This window comes from Oncorhynchus clarkii, chromosome 32 (genome assembly GCF_045791955.1).
Source record: "Oncorhynchus clarkii lewisi isolate Uvic-CL-2024 chromosome 32, UVic_Ocla_1.0, whole genome shotgun sequence".
Lineage (NCBI taxonomy): Eukaryota > Metazoa > Chordata > Actinopteri > Salmoniformes > Salmonidae > Oncorhynchus > Oncorhynchus clarkii.
In genome coordinates this window covers 38,948,711-38,965,890 of record NC_092178.1, presented here as the reverse complement: position 1 = coordinate 38,965,890, position 17,180 = coordinate 38,948,711, and the positions used below count along the sequence as shown (strand labels likewise).

Below are 17,180 nucleotides of genomic sequence, written 5' to 3'. Positions count from 1 at the left end.
GAAAGGCGCCAATCCAACGCGGGAGAAGGCTCATTTGTTATAAAATAATATTACATTTATTAGTGTAGCGATTATATTTTTTTTTTTACATAATAACCATATACAATTTTACTATCACATGCCTTCAAGTGATGGACTGTGCCATCCGTGGCCTCCGCAATGAATTAGTCCACTGAGACAGGCGCGAATCAGACAGGTGCACCATGAAAAGAAAAATAAATTGCGACTGCTTGACTAAAGAGATTCAGTCGACCAAATAGTCATCTCTAGTATTTACATTGTTTTGTTGACACGGTCGGTTGATTTTTAATGTTAGTTTGAATCTGCTGCTTTAACTGATAGTGAAGAGACGCTGTCTACTACTAGTCAGATCCAAAATATCACCACCACTTGACAACTTGAGTGGCACTGTTACCATGGTAACCTCCCGCCCTTAAAGTGGCAGGTATTTTAGTCAAGCGACTTGGGTAACAAATAGAGGAATATATCACATTACTTTCTACTAAAATATTTTGTTTTAGAAAAAATTAAAAATTAAGCATGCATTTTTGTAAAAACAAACGTAAATAAATATATCAAATAAATATTTTGGCTGGTAAAATAAATACAATTGGAGTGGCTGGTAGATTTCGCCATCTACTTGCCACAGTGGCTAGTGGACCAAAAAGTTCATTTTAGGCCCTGGAAACAAAGAATCAGCTGTTGGGTCTGTGTGTGTGGTAAGTAACATCCAGTGTGGGCAGAAGGGTCGAGGGCGAGGTACCAACCTGAGGTCTCTGCTTGTGCTGTGTCTGGCCTGTCTGCTGCTCCCAACTGCCGCAGGCTCGGTTTCCGCCCACAGACGTCATCATTTACAGTATATACAAATAACAGTATTTACAAAGGAATAACACCTGAGAAAGAGTTGGGAGAGAGGTTCAACGTCAAATTACCATTTGGAAAATCCAACCGACACTAAAACCATGCATTTTTGGTGGTTAGGTGAAACAAATTAGTAAGGTAGGGTTTGGGAACATCACCACGGATTTAAGTGCAAATTATTCACTAATTACAGAATGAATATTGTAAAGTACACCCAGGGTTAGTTAAAAAACTAGTTGGTAAGACTGCTTATGGCAGTTTTGCAGTTCCTGAGAATCAGTGGCTTAATTAACCTATAAATGAGTGTGGCCTGGTAACAATCTAGAAATAACCATTTTGATTTTCAATAGCAATTGTTAATGCGCATCTTTCACACGATGTTAGGGATCAAATGTACTACCTAGAAAAACAGTACCCCCCAAAAAACATGGAGTTTAACCCCAGAACTGGGAATAGAGCATAGATAGTGATATCGTAAAGGCCAAGGGCCCTGATCCCAGGAGCTTAAGTTAACATTAAAATGTTCTTAGGAGCATTGTTAAATATACTGGTTTACCAAAACCATAATTATTAACATTGCACTTAAATTGTAATCTAAAACGCCTGCCTCAGACCACTCGTAGAACAGCTAAGTGCATCAGATGCATTTTTGCCCTCCTGCGTCAATTACTTTAAAGACCAAGGTCTCTTTTACAAATTGCCCCTGTATACACACACGCATACAGTGCATTTCAAAAGTATTCAGACCCCTTCCTCCACATTGTTACATTACAGCCTTATTGTAAAATTATAATTTTTTATTCTCATCTACACAATAGTCCATAATGACAAAGTGAAAACCAGTTAAGAAAAGTTTGCAAATGTATAAAAAAACATTTAAAAATGTACATAAGTATTAAGACCCTTGCTATGCGACTCGAAATTGAGCTCAGGCGCATCCTGTTTACCGTCATTTCTGGACTATTAAGCGCACCTGAATATAAACCGCACCCACTGAATTAAAAAGAAATATGTATTTTGTACATAAATAAGCCGCACATGTCTATAAGCCGCAGGTGCCTACCGGTACATTGAAACAAATTAACTTTACACAGCCTTTACTACCGTAATCAGAATAATGGGAAGTTTGAGTGTGCTCGATTTACGTCACATTATGTGACGGTGCTCAGTTTTTTTGAAAGCAGGAAAAATCCATAAATTAGCCGCGTCATTGTATAAACCACGAGGTTCAAAGCCTGGGAATAAAGTACCGGTTTATAGTCCGGAAATTACTGTACATTGATTATCCTTGAGATGTTTCTACAACTTGGAGTCCACCTGTGGTAAATTCAACTGATTGGACATGATTTTGAAAGGCACACACCTGTCTGTATAAGGTCCCACAAATGACAGTACATTTCAGAGCAAAACCAAGCCACGAGGTCAAAATAATTGTCCGTAGAGCTCTGAGAGTAGTGTTGAGGCACAAATCTGGGTAAGGTACCAAATCTCTGCAGCAATGTCTGCAGTCCCCAACACAGTGGCCTCCATTTTTAAATGGAAGAAGTTTGGAACTACCAAGGCTCTTCCTAGTGCCTTGGTAGGCCAGTTGAGAACAAGTTCATTTACGACTGCGACCTGGCCAAGAAGGCTAAGCAGTGCGACACAAACAGCAGAGTTACACATGGAATAAACACACATACAGTCAATAACATTAGAAAGTCTATATACAGTGTGTGCAAACGGAGTAAGTTGTTAAGGCAATAAATAGGCCATAGTAGCAAAGTAATTACAATTTAGCAAATTAGCAATGGAGTGATAGATGTGCAGATGTGCAAGTAGAACTACTGGTGTGCAAGAGAGCAAAAAAGTATATAAATACAATGGGGATGAGGTAGGTAGCTGGATGGGCTATTTACAGATGGGCTGTGTACAGCTGCAGCGATCGGTAAGCTGCTCAGATAGCTGATGCTTAAAGTTAGTGAGGGTGATACAAGTCTCCAACTTCAGCGATTTCTGCAATTTGTTCCAGTCATTGGCAGCAGAGAAATGGAAGGAAAGGCAGCCAAAGGAGGTGTTGGCGTTTGCTGAGTAGTGTTGGAGGCTATTTTGTAAATAACAACGCCGAAGTCGAGGATCGTTAGGATGGTCAGTTTTACGAGGGTATGCTTGGCAGCGTGAGTGAAGATGGCTGTGTTGCAAAATAGGAAATTGATTCACAATTTAATTTTTGAGATGCTTAATATGAGTCTGGAGGGTTCACTCTAACCAGACACCTAGGTATTTGTAGTTGTCCACATATTCTAATTCAGAACCGTCCAGAGTAGTGATGGTGGGTGGGTGCGGGTAGCGATGGGTTGAAGAGCATGCATTTAGTTTTTTACTGCCGTTTAAAAGCAGTTGGAGACCACGGAAGGAGTGTTGTATGGCATTGAAGCTCGTTTGGAGGTTGGTTAACAGTGTCCAAAGAAGGGCCAGATGTATACAGAATGGTGTCGTCTGCGTAGAGGTGGATCAGGGAATCACCCGCAGCAAGAGCGACATCGTTGATATATACAGAGAAAAGAGTCAGCCCAAGAATTAAACCCTGTGGTACCCCCATAGAGACTGCCAGAGGTCCGGACAACAGGCCCTCCGATTTGACATACTGAACACTGAGAAGTAGTTGGTGAACCAGTCATTTGAGAAACCAAGGCTGTTGAGTCTGCCGATAAGAATGTGATTGACAGAGTCAAAAACCTTGGCCAGGTCGATGAAGAAGGCTGCACAGCAGAGAAGGTATGGTGGGATTCAAAATGGTCAGTGATCCGTTTGATAACTTGGCTTTCGAAGACTAGAAAGGCAGGGCAGGCCAAATATAAGTCTATAACAGTTTGGGTCTAGTGTCTCCCCCTTTGAAGAGGGAGATGACCGCGACAGCTTTCCAATCATTAGGGATCTCGGACAATACGAAAGAGAGGTTGAACAGACTGGTAATAGGAGTTGCAACAATTGAAGGGGATAATTTAAAAAAAGAGAGGGTTCAGATTGTCTAGCCCAGCTGATTTATACAGGTCCAGGTTTTGCAGCTCTTTCATAACATCAGCTATCTGGATTTGGGTGAAGGAGAAGCTGGGGAGGCTTGGGCAAGTAGCTGCGGGGGGTGCGGAGCGGTTGGCCGGGGTAGTCAGGAGGAAAGCATGACCAGAGAAATGCTTCTTGAAATTCTCGATTATTGTGGTTTTATCAGTGGTGACAGTCTTTCCTAGCCTCAGTGCAGTGGGGAGCTGGGAGGAGGTGCTCTTATTCTCCATGGACTTTAGTGTCCCAAAACTTTTTGGAGTTAAGGCTACAGGATGCAAATTTCTGTGAAAAAGCTAGCCTTTGCTTTCCTAACTGACTATGTGTATTGGTTCCTGACTTCCCTGGAAAGTGGTACATCTCAGGGACTATTCGATGCTAGTGTAGTCTGCCACAGGATGTTTTTGTGCTGGTCGAGGGCAGTCAGGTCTGGAATGAACCAAGGGCTATATCTGTTCTTAGTTCTACATTTTTGAAAGGGGCATGCTTATTTAAGATGGTGAGGAAATTACTTTTAATGAACGACCAGGCATCCTCTACTGACGGGATGGTCAATATTCTTCCAGCATACCCGGGCCAAGTCAATTACAAAGGCCTGCTCGCAGAATTGTTTTAGGGAGCGTTTGACAGTGATGAGGTGTGGTCATTTGACCACGGACCCTTAGCTGATGCAGGCAATGATCGCTGAGATCCAGATTGAAAACAGCAGAGGTGTATTTGGAGGGCAAGTTGGTCAGGATAATATCTATGACGGTGCCCATGTTTACAGATTTAGGGTTGTACCTGGTGGGTTCCTTGATAATTTGTGTGAGATTGAGGGCATCATGCTTAGATTGTAGGACTGCCGGGGTGTTATTTTTTTATGGCTGCAGGGGCAGTATTGAGTAGCTTGGATGAAAAGGTGCCCATATCAAAACGACCTGCTCCTCAGTCATAGTTGCTAATATTCGCATATTATTATTATTATTAGTATTGGATAGAAAACACTGAAGTTTCAAAAACTGTTTGAATGATGTCTGTGAGTATAACAGAACTCATATTGGCAGGCAAAATCCACAGTTGAAATCAAAACAGGAAGTCAGAAATCTGAGCTTGTATGTATTCACCAGAGTCCCCAATGAAATCCCGCTGAGATATGAATGATGTTGCACTGCCTATGGGTTCCATTAGATGTCAACCATCAATAGAAAGTATAATGAGGCTTCTATGTTGTTGTGGGAGTGAATGAGAGCAGAATATATCAGCTGTCCATCAAGCAGCCATTTTGTGATCCCACTTTTTCCTCATGGTAGTCATGAGGCCTTCCATTGCTCACGAAGACAAGAATACTCCGGTTGGAACTTTGAAGCTATATGTTAAAAACATCCTAATGATTGATTCTGTACTTAGTTTGAAATGTTTCTTCGACCGGTAATATCACTTTTTGAAGTTTGTCCGATATAACGCTGACCAGAATTAGCGTTTGGATATGTATACCAAACACTAATAAAAGAAGGTATTTGGAGATAAATAAGACATTTTCGAACAAAAACATGGGATTCCTGGAGTGCTTTCTGATGTAGATCAAAGGGAAAATGTATCATGTAATTTCTTGTTTAGACGCCATCTTTGCGGCTGTGGTGTTAAATTGAGCGCAGTCTCAGATTGCATGCATTTCTTTTTCCGTAAAGTTTTTTGAAACCTGACACAGCGGTCGCATTAAGGAGAGGTATATCTATAATTCCATGTGTATAACTATATCATCATCATCTACATTTATGATGAGTATTTCTGTTGAAACAATGTGGCTATGCAAAATCACTTGTTTTTGGAACTAGTGAATCTAAATAGCCAATGTATACTCAATTATTTTTATATAAATATGAACTTTATCAAACAAAACATGCATGTATTGTGTAACATGAAGTCCTATGACTGTCATCGGATGAAGATAATTCAAGGTTAGTGATTAATTTTCTTTATTTCTGGTTATGAAGGTTATATTTTGCTGGAAAATGGCTGTGCTTATTGTGGTTTGGTGGAGACCTAACAATCGTTTGTCGTGCTTTCGCTGAAAAGCCTATTTGAAATCGGACACTTTGGTGGGATTAACAAAGAAAATTGATTTAAAATGATATGACACATGTATGTTTTAGGAATTGTAATTATGAGATTTCTGTGGTTTGAATTTTGGTGCCCTCTATTTTCACTGGTAGTTGTCATATTGATCCCGGTATCGGGATTGCAGCCATAACCGGTTAAGCATATCCCAGTTTAGGTCACCTAACAGTGCAAGCGCTGAAGATAGATGGGGGGGCAATCAATTCACATATGGTGTCCAGGGTACAGCTGGGAGCTGAAGGGAGTCTATAACAGGCGGAGACTTATTTCTGGAGAGATTCATTTTTAAAATTAGAAGCTCGAACTGTTTGGGCATAGACTTGGAAAGTATGACAGAACTTTGCAGGCTAACTCCTCCCCCTTTGGTAGTTCTATCTTGACGGCTAATGTTTTAGTTGGGGATGGGAATCTCAGAATATTTGGTGGCCTTCCCAAGCCAGGATTCAGACACGTCAAGGACATCACGGTTGGCGGAGTGTGCTAAAGTACTGAGTCACAAACTTAGGGAGGAGGCTTCTGATGTTAACATGCATGAAACCAAGGCTTTTACGGTTACAGAGGTCAACAAATGAGAGCGACTGGGATCACACAGGGCCTGGGTTAACCTCCACATCAGCCGAGGAGGAGTATGATGAGGGTACAGCTAAAGACCATCAAAACTGGTCGTCTTATGGGTTGGGGACAGAATAAAAGGAGCAGATTTCTGGGCATGGTAGGATAGTCAGGGCATAATGTACAGACAGGGGTATAGTAGGGTGCGGGTACAGTGGAGGTAAACCTAGGCATTGAGTGACGATAAGAGGTTGCATCTCTGGACACACTAGTTAACGCGCTGAGCAGGCAGGCTGGCAAGTATTATCCAGGCTAAAAGCAGCTGGTATCTGTGCTAAAGGTAAAGGCTGCTAGCAGTGGCTAACAATGACTAAATAGCTAGTCGATAATTAGATAATTAGCTTCTGATGGATAGCTTCTGATGGATGTTCTGGTTATAAGGTCTACAAATAGCAGATCCGTATCACATTGGGTGAGGCGGGATGCCGGAAGGTGTATTTCATTTTAAAAATGTTGAGATTGAAAATATATAGAAATGTACACAAAAAAAAGACTAAATGTACACCTGAGACCGACAAACAACGTCTGCACTGCTACGCCATCTTGGAATCAACTGAGCAAATGGGAAAAAGAACTCTGGCCAGGGAGGTGAACAAGAACCCGAAGGTAACTGACAGAGCTCCAGAGTTCCTGTGTGGAGATGGGAGAATCTACCAGAAGGACAACCCATCTCTGCAGCACTCCACCAATCAGGCCTTTAAGGTAGAGTGTTCAGACAGAAGCCACTCAGTTAAAAGGCACATGACCGTCCTCTTGGAGTTTGCCCACGGGCACCTAAAGGACTCTTAGACCGTGAGAAAACAAGATTCTCTGGTCTGATGAAACCAAGATTTTGCCGAAATGCCCAGCCTCGCGTCTGGAGGAAACCTAGCACCATCTCTACTGTGAAGCACGGTTGTGGAAGCATCATGCTGTGGGGATGTTTTTCAGCAGCAAGGACTGGGAGATTAGTCAGGATCAAGGGAAAGATGAAAGGAGCAAAGTACAGAGAGAACCTTGATGAAAACCAGTTCCAGAGCACTCAAGACCTCAAACGGGGGCAAAGGTTCACCTTCCAACAAGACAACAACCCTAAGCATACAGCAAAGACAACGCAGGAGTGGCTTCGGGACAAGTCAATGGCATTGAGTGGTCCAGCCAGAGCCCGGACTTGAACCCAATCGAACATCTGGATAGACCTGAAAATAGCTGTGCAGCGACGCTCCCCATCCGACCTGACAGGGCTTGAGAAGATCTGCGGAGAAGAATTGGAGAAACTCCCCAAATACAGGTGTTCCAAGCTTGTATCATAACACCCAAGAAGACTTTAGGCTGTAATCGTTGCCAAAGGTGCTTAAACAAAGTACAGAGTAACAAAGGTCTAAATACAAAATTAGATAAATTGGCTAAGGATGCTACCAACCTTTTTTTGCTTTGTCATTAGTATGTGTAGATTGAGGGGAAAAAACAACCAATTTTAGAATAAGGCTGTAATGTAACAAAATGTGGAAAAAGTCAAGGAATCTGAATACTTTCCATAGGCACTGTATGTATGGAGCATTATGTATTTTTCAGTTTTATTCACGTTTTCAAGTACTGGTTACAAATAATGCATTCCGATTATTGCATAGATTGTGACGGACACCTATGATGTTTGTTAAATACTTATTTGAGCTAATGCTAAGCTATTTGCCAGCTATGCCATGTTTGTTGACATTATACAATGCATTCTGGATGTCACGTAAATGTCTGTCAGACCAATGCTGTTATGAGTAAACTCCTGGAAGGGAATGAAGTGAAGTGAATGATCGTAGATGACACACCCCCTAAAAACATGCATACTGCAAACAGACCAAACTCATCTCGTCTCCTCTTATCTTTGGTTGACACGAAAAAACATTTGAAGTCAGATTAATTTCGATTTCTAGAAAGTACTCAACAATATTGATCAATGGTAAGCTCACTTGCAATGTGATGAATTATAAATAATTAGTGCTATTAGCTAATTCATATTGTGGTCTGTCAGCCGAGTTATCTAAATATGACCGCTTGTGTTACGTGAACCTTTCCTCAGTGTGCGCTAGGGCAAAATATAGCCTACATTTTCTGGTTTGGATGATTGTGTATGCAGTCACTACTTCTGAGAATGTCTAATAATTGCATTCAAAAATAACATGGTCACATTCAGGACATAACTTCGTAGGGAATGTTTGTGGAAAATTTGTGGGAAAAAACACAGTGTGGCCAGCTCAAATGCTGACCGTTGCATCAATCAAAACTGGACATTCTAAATAAGTCTTCTAATCACACCGGTTTGAGTGTACGCTGCAGGGACCACTGTAGAATGATCACACCCGCATCCCGAGTGGCAGGGGTCGAAAAATAATTTTTGAAATCCATGTTATTCAATTATTGCACCCACTGCGCTCGCGAGCGTCTGCGTTGCCAAGGGCTAAAATAGAAGTCATTCCTATTTCTGATGCAAATCGCGCTGAACATCCTGCCTCTCCCATCTCCTCATTGGTTTATAGAAGCAGGTACCCACGTGCCATCTCATTGGTTATACCCACGTGGGTGATTGAAAGACGAACTTTGTTGCCGGTTGTTGTGGTAATACAATTAAAGTTTAGATGCGATCACCATATAAGTTCAAAGATGAAAAAGCCTGGAAGGAGGAGAGATGACTAGAAACAATTTGGTTGGCCGTTTTGTGTGGATTAATTGTTGGGGTAGAGGTCCTTGTGCATTTCAGGTAAAATAACAACTCAATGTTTATATTTCCTCAATGTTTATATCCCAGGAAAAATTAGCCAGCAACAGCAAACTAGCTAAATACGACAAATTAACGTTAGCTAGCAAGTGCAAGCTAACTAGCTAAATTGCCATACATGTTTAATGCTTTTCGACCTGTCCCAAAATTAATGTCATTGGTTCAGTTTGTTTTGATATTTTAACCTGCGTTTGGTATAGGGGGACAAAATACATTTATACACGATGGTGCAGCCAGTTTGGGTTCCGTGTAAGGCACTGCTAGAGGCGTCACTACAGACCCGGGTTTGATCCCAGGCTGTGCCGCAGCCGGCTGCGATCTGGAGAACCATCATCCGAGTAGGGGTCAGAGTAGGGGTCATCCGAGTAGGGGTGGGTTTGGCCAGCCGGGATGTCCTTGTCCCCATCGCGCTCCAGCGACTCCTTTTGGCAGGCCAGGCGCATGCATGCTGACCTCAGTCGCCAGTTATACAGTTCATAATGCCATTTAATTTGTGGTTATGTTAAGCCATACCTCGCCTTGTGTGTATCTATTTTAATTTGAGTTTTTGTAGAAATAGGCGGAGTTTCTGACTGTGGCTGTTGTAACGACCTATCCAAAGACATGGTTAACTAAGCTAACGTTACCTAATTTTAAACAACGGTCCTAGCTAGCTAATTGTCCAACTTAAATTCTATACCTAGTTAGGTAGTTAACGTTAGGTTTAGTATATCCAAATAGGGTCCAATGAAATTTGAGTTCGCGAACATTAGTTAGCTACTTTAGCTAATTGAGATCTGGCAAATTACATTTATTTGGCACACATTTGCTGGGAGGCTAACGAACAAGATAATATAGCTACTATGGTAGTTTGTTAGCTGAGGCTAGCTAACAAGCTACTGTAACTACTATGGTAACTTGTTTGCGAACTAATTTAGCAGATTGTAATGGCGTCCACTAGCGAACGATGCAATACACACATCGCTCTGGATTTGACATCCACAACATGGTTTTATTTAGCTAACGATAGCTAGCGATTCGTCTTTAGCTAAGCTACCCAACGTTACATAAACTCCATGAATATAATTTCACCACAACCATTAACTTGCTAACGTCAGGTCTTTCAATAAATACAATTTGCTTCATAAACATAACATTATTGTCCAAATGTTAGCGAGCTAAGATGTCATTTTTAGGGAACATCCATCCAGCCTGGCCGAAGATGTCGATGAGATTCCGTTCTTCTCAACCTCATGGCGAAGAGAAGATAGCTAGCTAGATTGTTGCAAATCATCACTTTTAGCCTAACTGGCAAACATGGTTACTAGTAAGGCATATTACTGAGCCCACAAACGCATAGGCCGCACATTAACGTGGTAACTAACTCACAAATCACATTACAAGTTGCACTATGCAGCACCAGCAAACGCGCCTCCGTTGAAAACGCTACCGATGTCTGTTTAAATAAACACGACACCGAGGCTCTAGGTAGGCCCGTAGGCCCAAAAATAAAGAAAATAAATAACAAGCGATACTGACCAGAAACCCAGATGAATGTCAGATATTCTGCTATAAAAACCGACCAAGCGGTCTCTCTGTCGACCTCCTAATCGGATTTCGACGAAATGAAACCTCAAAGCCCAAAAATAATACACTTATATGAGGAACTATGCCGAACCGACTCGCGCAGACAATAAGCGAGAGACTCGGCATTTACCTGTGTCTTTTCCACTTTGACACCGCAAATAGCTCCGTCACGTGGTTGACCGGGCGCTTCAACGTAACTAACCCCCGGACACGTGATCACCCATCTCTAAAAAAATGCATATCAAATAAATAAACAAACTTTAAAATATTTATAGTGATTTCCTATCCTAGATTGTCAGATTTGTCAGAGTGACTGGCTGTTCAGCAGGACCACTATTAGCTGCACTACAGTGACCGTGATGGTGTGTCTAAGGAGTGTGCCAGGTAACCTCAATCTTATCTAAAAAAAAAAAAAGATTGGCATGCCAGTCGCCCTGAATGCTATTAAGACAAGATTGTAATTATCTTGTAAACCTATTGAGGACCACTGTCCAATTCACAATATGTGATGAGTTGACATTACATGTGTTAATCAGTGCTCAGGTACCGGAACACATTGAGAAAAAAAGTGTCAAACACAACGTAGTGGAAAGTAGCCTACTATACATGGTGGTGAAACGGACAGCACTCTCCAAGGTGCTAATTCATTCAAAGAATTTTAGACGTCACTGCAGAATGCCTACAAGGCTTACAAGTCCGAATTTCTTATTGCCTCATTTTCTAGACATCAATGTTCAGCAACATTTTTAGACGACACTGCAGAGTAAACGCCACATGCACACATACTCAGCTGTGTGGCTTACAATACCCGAATTTCATATAATTTTTAAGACATCAAAGTAGGAATATAACAAATATCGGAATATAGCTTTAAATAAAATAAATCAACGTAGGCCACAGCAGAACACAAATATGAGAATATATAGGCCTCCTGCCTATTTGATAATATGAATCACATTTTCAGATTACAAACTTTTTCTGCTCTTAGATTTAACTTCATTCAACTTTCTAGAGTTTTCCCTCTTAGTTAACACTGTCAACGTTTCCCTTTACTGTGGAAATTGTGACAGAAGCCATTTTCAATGCAACATACTGAAACAAAACGTACTATGCAAGAGATTTTGTTGTAGGCCTATATGCAGATAGACTATTGCCATATATGGATCTGTGCCATTTACTTGGAACTGGACTGTGTTTACAGCTGTGGTCGAGTAGATGCGCTTGTTGTGAGAGCAAATCAAGAGCTGCATGTAGCCATCAATCAATCAATGTTTTTTTTATTTATAAAGCCCTTTTTACATCACCTAATGTCACAATTTGCTGCACAGAAACAGAGCCTAAAACCGCAAACAGCAAGCAATGCAGGTGTAGAAGCACAGTGGCTAGAAAAAGCTCCATAGAAAGGCCGGATCCTAGGAAGAAACCTAGAGAGGAACCAGGCTATGAGGGGTGGCCAGTCCTCTTCTGTGCCGGGTGGAGATTATAACAGAACATGGCCTTGGCCATGTTCATAGATGACCAGCAGGGTCAAATAATAAGTGGTTGTAGAGGGTGCAACAAGTCAGCACCTCAGGAGTAAATGTCAGTCTACTCCTGATGTCTCTAGAGAGTTGAAAGTAACAGGTCTGGGACAAGGTATCACGTGAACAGGTCAGGGTTCCTTAGCCGCAGGCAGAACAGTTGAAACTGGAGCAGCAGTACGACCAGGTGGACTGGGGGCAGCATGGAGTCATCAGGTCAGGTAGTCCCGAGGCATAGTCCTAGGGCTCAGGTCCTCCGAGAGAAAGAGAGTGAGAGTGAGAGTGAGAGAGAGAGACAGAGAGAGAGAGATAGAAAGAAAAAGAGAGAGAATTAGAGCAGGCATACTTAAATTCACACAGGACGCTGGATTTGGTGTTGGAGGGCCAGTAGGAGGCACTCTTTCCTCTGGTCTAAAAAAATTTCCCAAAGCCCCATGGCAGTGATTTGGGACACTGCCCTGTGTAGGGTGCCGTCTTTCGGATGGGATGTTAAACGGGTGTCCTGACTCTCTGAGGTCATTAAAGATCGCATGGCACTTATCGTAAGAGTAGGGGTGTTAACCCCGGTGTCCTGGCTAAATTCCCAATCTGGCCCTCAAACCATCACGGTCACCTAATAATCCCCAGGGTGAGGCGTAAAGCTAACAGACTGACCCTAGCCCCCCGACACATAAACCATTGCAGCATAAATACTGGAGGCTGAGACAGTAGGGGTTGGGAGACACTGTGGCCCCATCCAACGTTACCCCCGGACAGGGCCAAACAGGCAGGGTATAACCCCACCCACTTTGCCAAAGCACAGCCCCTACACCACTAGAGGGATATCTTCAACCACCAACTTACTATCCTGAGACAAGGCCGAGTATAGCCCACAAAGATCTCCCCCATGGCACGAACCCAGGAGGGGCGCCAACCGGGACAGGAAAATCACATCAGTGACTCAACCCACTCAAGTGATGCACCCCGCCTAGGGACGATATGGAAGAGCACCAGTAAGCCAGTGACTCAGCCCCTGTAATGGGGTTTGAGGCAGAGAATCCCAGTGGAGAGAGGGGAATTGTCAACTTCACATATGTGTATATATTTGTGTTGAATAATTATTTGTATAGAATAAGAAAATACATTTATATGAATTTCATGATTTATTTCAATTATGTTTCTTTCAATTATGTAGTGATGTGCTCTTGTGTTCTGATTAAAACATGGAATGGGACCAAATGGAATACACCAGTGGTGTGTTTTGATTCTTCCACTAGATGGCATTAGCATGTTGGGGAGCAACTTGGTCCACTGCATTTATTCAAGGAAAGGGGCTTATAAAGTACAGTATGCCGGGTGATCAATCAGTATGACACCTTATTCTTGGATTTTCAGCAAGGAAGAATCTATTTTTTTTTTTAAGTTCACAATTTTAATGCAGAAAATAGAGACAAATGGTATGGACAAATTATAGGCACCCTGGAGCTATTATAGTGCATTCATAAAGTATTCAGATCCCTTGACTTTTTCCACATTTTGTTACGTTACAGCCTTATTCTAAAATGGATTAAATTGTTTTTCCCCCTCAACAATCTACACACAGTACCACATAATGAAGAGCAAAAAACTGTTTTTTAGAAATGTTTGGTAATTTATAAAAAAAAATGTTTTAAATGAAATATCATTTATAATGAAATAACATATACATAAGTATTCAGACCCTTTACTCAGTACTTTGTTGAAGAACCTTTGGCAGCAATTACAGCCTCAAGTCTTTTTTGGTATGACGCTACAAACTTGGCACACCTGTATTTGGGGAGTTTCTCCCATTCTTCTCTGCAGATCCTCCCAAGCTCTATCAGGTTGAATGGGGAGCGTCACTGCACAGCTATTTTCAGGTCTCTCCAGAGATGTATGATCGGGTTGAAGTCCGGGCTCTGGCTGGGCCGCTCCCGGCTTTGTCTTGGCTGTGTGCTTAGGGTCGTTGTCCTGTTGGAAGGGGAACCTTCACCCTGGTCAGAGGTCCTGAGCGCTCTGGAGGAGATTTCATCAAGGATCTCTCTACACTTTGCTCCGTTCATCTTTCCCTCTATCCTGACTAGTCTCCCAGTCCCTGCCGCTGAAAAACATCCCCACTGCATGATGCTGCCACCACCATGCTTCACCGTCGTGATGGTGCTAGAAATCCTTCAGATGTGACGCTTGGCATTCAGGCCAAAGAGTTCAATCTTGGTTTCATCAGAACAGAGAATCTTGTTTCTCATTGCCTGATAGTCTTTAGGTGCCTCTTGGCAAACTCCAAGCGGGCTGTCATGTGCCTTTTACAGAGGAGTGGCATTAGTCTGGAGTGCTGCAGGGATGGTTGTCCTTCTGGAAGTTTCTCCAATCTCCACAGAGGAACTCTGGAGCTCTGTCAGAGTGACAATCCGGTTCTTGGTCACCTCCCTGACCAAGGCCATCCTCCCCCGATTGCACAGTTTTGCCGGGCAGCCAGCTCTAGGAAGAGTCTTGGTGGTTCCAAACTCTTGGTGGACCTTCAATGCTGTAGACATTTTTTAGTACCCTTCCCCAGATCTGTGCCTCGACACAATCATGTCTCGGAGCTCTACAGACAATTCCTTTGACCTTATGGCTTGGTTTTTGCTGACATGCACCGTCAACTGTGGGACCTTAGATAGACAGGTGTGTGCCTTTCCAAATCATGTCCATTCAATTGAATTTACCACAGGTGGACTCCAATCAAGTTGTAGAAACATCTCATGGGTGATTATCAGAAACAGGATGCACCTGAAATCAATTTAGAGTCTCATAGAAAAGGGTCTGAATACTTATGTAAATAAGGTATTTATGTTTTTTAAATTGTAATACATTTGCAAAAAAATTGCTTTGTCTTTATAGGGTATTGTGTGTTGAGTGATGAGGACCTTTTTTTATTTAATCAATTTTAGAAGAAGGCTGTAATAAAACAAAATGTGGAAAAGGGGAAGGGGTCTGAACTTTCAGAATGTACTGTACATATCCCAACCAGAAGCCATGGATTACAGGCAACATCTGCACTGAGTAAAATGTTAGAAAAAGAAAACCCAATTAGCATTGGCAAAATGTATAGAATTGCAGGAAATTAGCAGGAAATTACCCTAACCCTAACTGCAATATTTCCCCTCAACTCCATGGACACATTTGCATATGGCAGGAAATTGGCTTAAAATGTATCTACACTGCCAAAATGGGGGTCTCTAAAATGTTCTCTAAAATTCAGCTGCTGGTCGACCGCGCACATTGCCACGCCCACCACCTAAACCAGTTTTTAATCCAGAAAAAAACCCTGATGACCGACAGGGTTTGAATTACTGTCTTCTGCACATAAGAAGAGCACATTAGCCTGCTAAACCAAAGCCTATAGACAATGCAACTCTTCAGGTATCAGGCAAGGTTACTCATCATGCAAACAATTAACCAGGGAGAATTGGTTCGGTGACCATACACATGTGATGAGTAACTTTGCCTTGTGTTGACTAACTTTGCCTGAGACCAGAAAAATTGCTTTTGCTTACCAGTCTAATATGTTCTTCCATTTTAGATTTTCATTTTAACATTGCAATATCATTGTGCCAGGAATCGTGCGCCCTGATATGAAAATATACAGTACCAGTAAAAAGTTGACACACCTGCTCATTCCAGGGTTTTTCTTTATTTTTTACTATTTTCTACATTGTAGAATAATAGTGAAGACATCAACACTATGAAATAACACATGGAATCATGTAGTAACCAAAAGTGTTAAATAAATCAAAATATATTTTATATTTGAGATTCTTCAAAGTATCTAACATCTGGGATAGAAAAAGGAGGGAAACACTTTTTAAATAAGGTTTATTTTGACAAACAAAGACAGACTACAATGCTTCTATCTACAATAGACAGAGGGGCAGTTTTCACATTAAATATGCTTGGTTTGTAATTACTGTAACAGAAAAAGAACAGTTGTTACATAAAATAAGAGCTCTTAAACCAGACAAAATGGTTACTAATATATAGGATAATACCACACATTGGATGTGTCCATAATGGTACCATATTCCCTACATAGTGCACTACTTTTGACCAAGGCACAAAGGGGGAATAGGGTGCCATTTGGGGGACACCCCATAATCATCAGTAGTTATACAGTATACATGCAGGGTGTAATGATAATTTAACGCAATACCCCCTTTAAAATGATACCATCAAGGCCAAAGACTGAAAACGTCTAATCTTGGGAGGTGAAAGAACTGTAAGCAACTTGCATATTTATGCTTAGATGGCAGGTTAGATTCATACATATTTTTATTATTAATTGTATTGATACTGTACATCCGACAGCCACCACGTGCAGCATTATAACAGCATGTTGTATTTTTCAGTATAACCATTTATCTACTTGGTTAATAACTGACAGAGGTAAGCTAGGTATAAAGAGGACATTACGTTTCTGTACAATATTACATTTAGTAATAAACAAAAAAAATCATAACTCATAATTCTACGAATTTGAACTATGGATTTTTATCTCCATCTTATGTCAGAGAAAAACAAGTAGGTTAAATCAGAGAACATCTTAATGTTAACAAACAACTAAATGCCTCTGTGTGTAAGGTGCACTGCAAACACAGGAATGCGACCTACTGTATGGACCCTAAAACTGGTTAACTAAGCTACGGATCTGTGTGCTGAAAACTCCAAGTGTGTCTGAGTGACAACAGAGCTGCACTGCT

At 41.5% G+C, this 17,180-nt stretch overlaps 1 protein-coding gene across 12 annotated transcripts in view; it reads right to left on the bottom strand.

The window, feature by feature from the left end:
* Positions 1–11,100, bottom strand: part of LOC139392443 (ubiquitin associated protein 2-like) — a 49,719-nt gene extending 38,619 nt beyond the window's left edge. For 8 of the 12 annotated variants that reach the window (XM_071140425.1, XM_071140426.1, XM_071140421.1 and 5 more), the window contains exons 1-2: positions 10,880–11,070; positions 768–893 (exon numbers count right to left, since the gene is read on the bottom strand). In XM_071140425.1, coding sequence (XP_070996526.1) covers positions 768–851 — 84 coding nt within the window. In that variant the 5' untranslated portion in view covers positions 852–893; positions 10,880–11,070. Of the gene's footprint in view, positions 1–767; positions 894–10,879 lie in introns of all 12 variants that reach the window. The other 4 variants (XM_071140430.1, XM_071140432.1, XM_071140422.1 and 1 more) reach the window with 3 other exon arrangements.
* Positions 11,101–17,180: the final 6,080 nt, after the last annotated feature.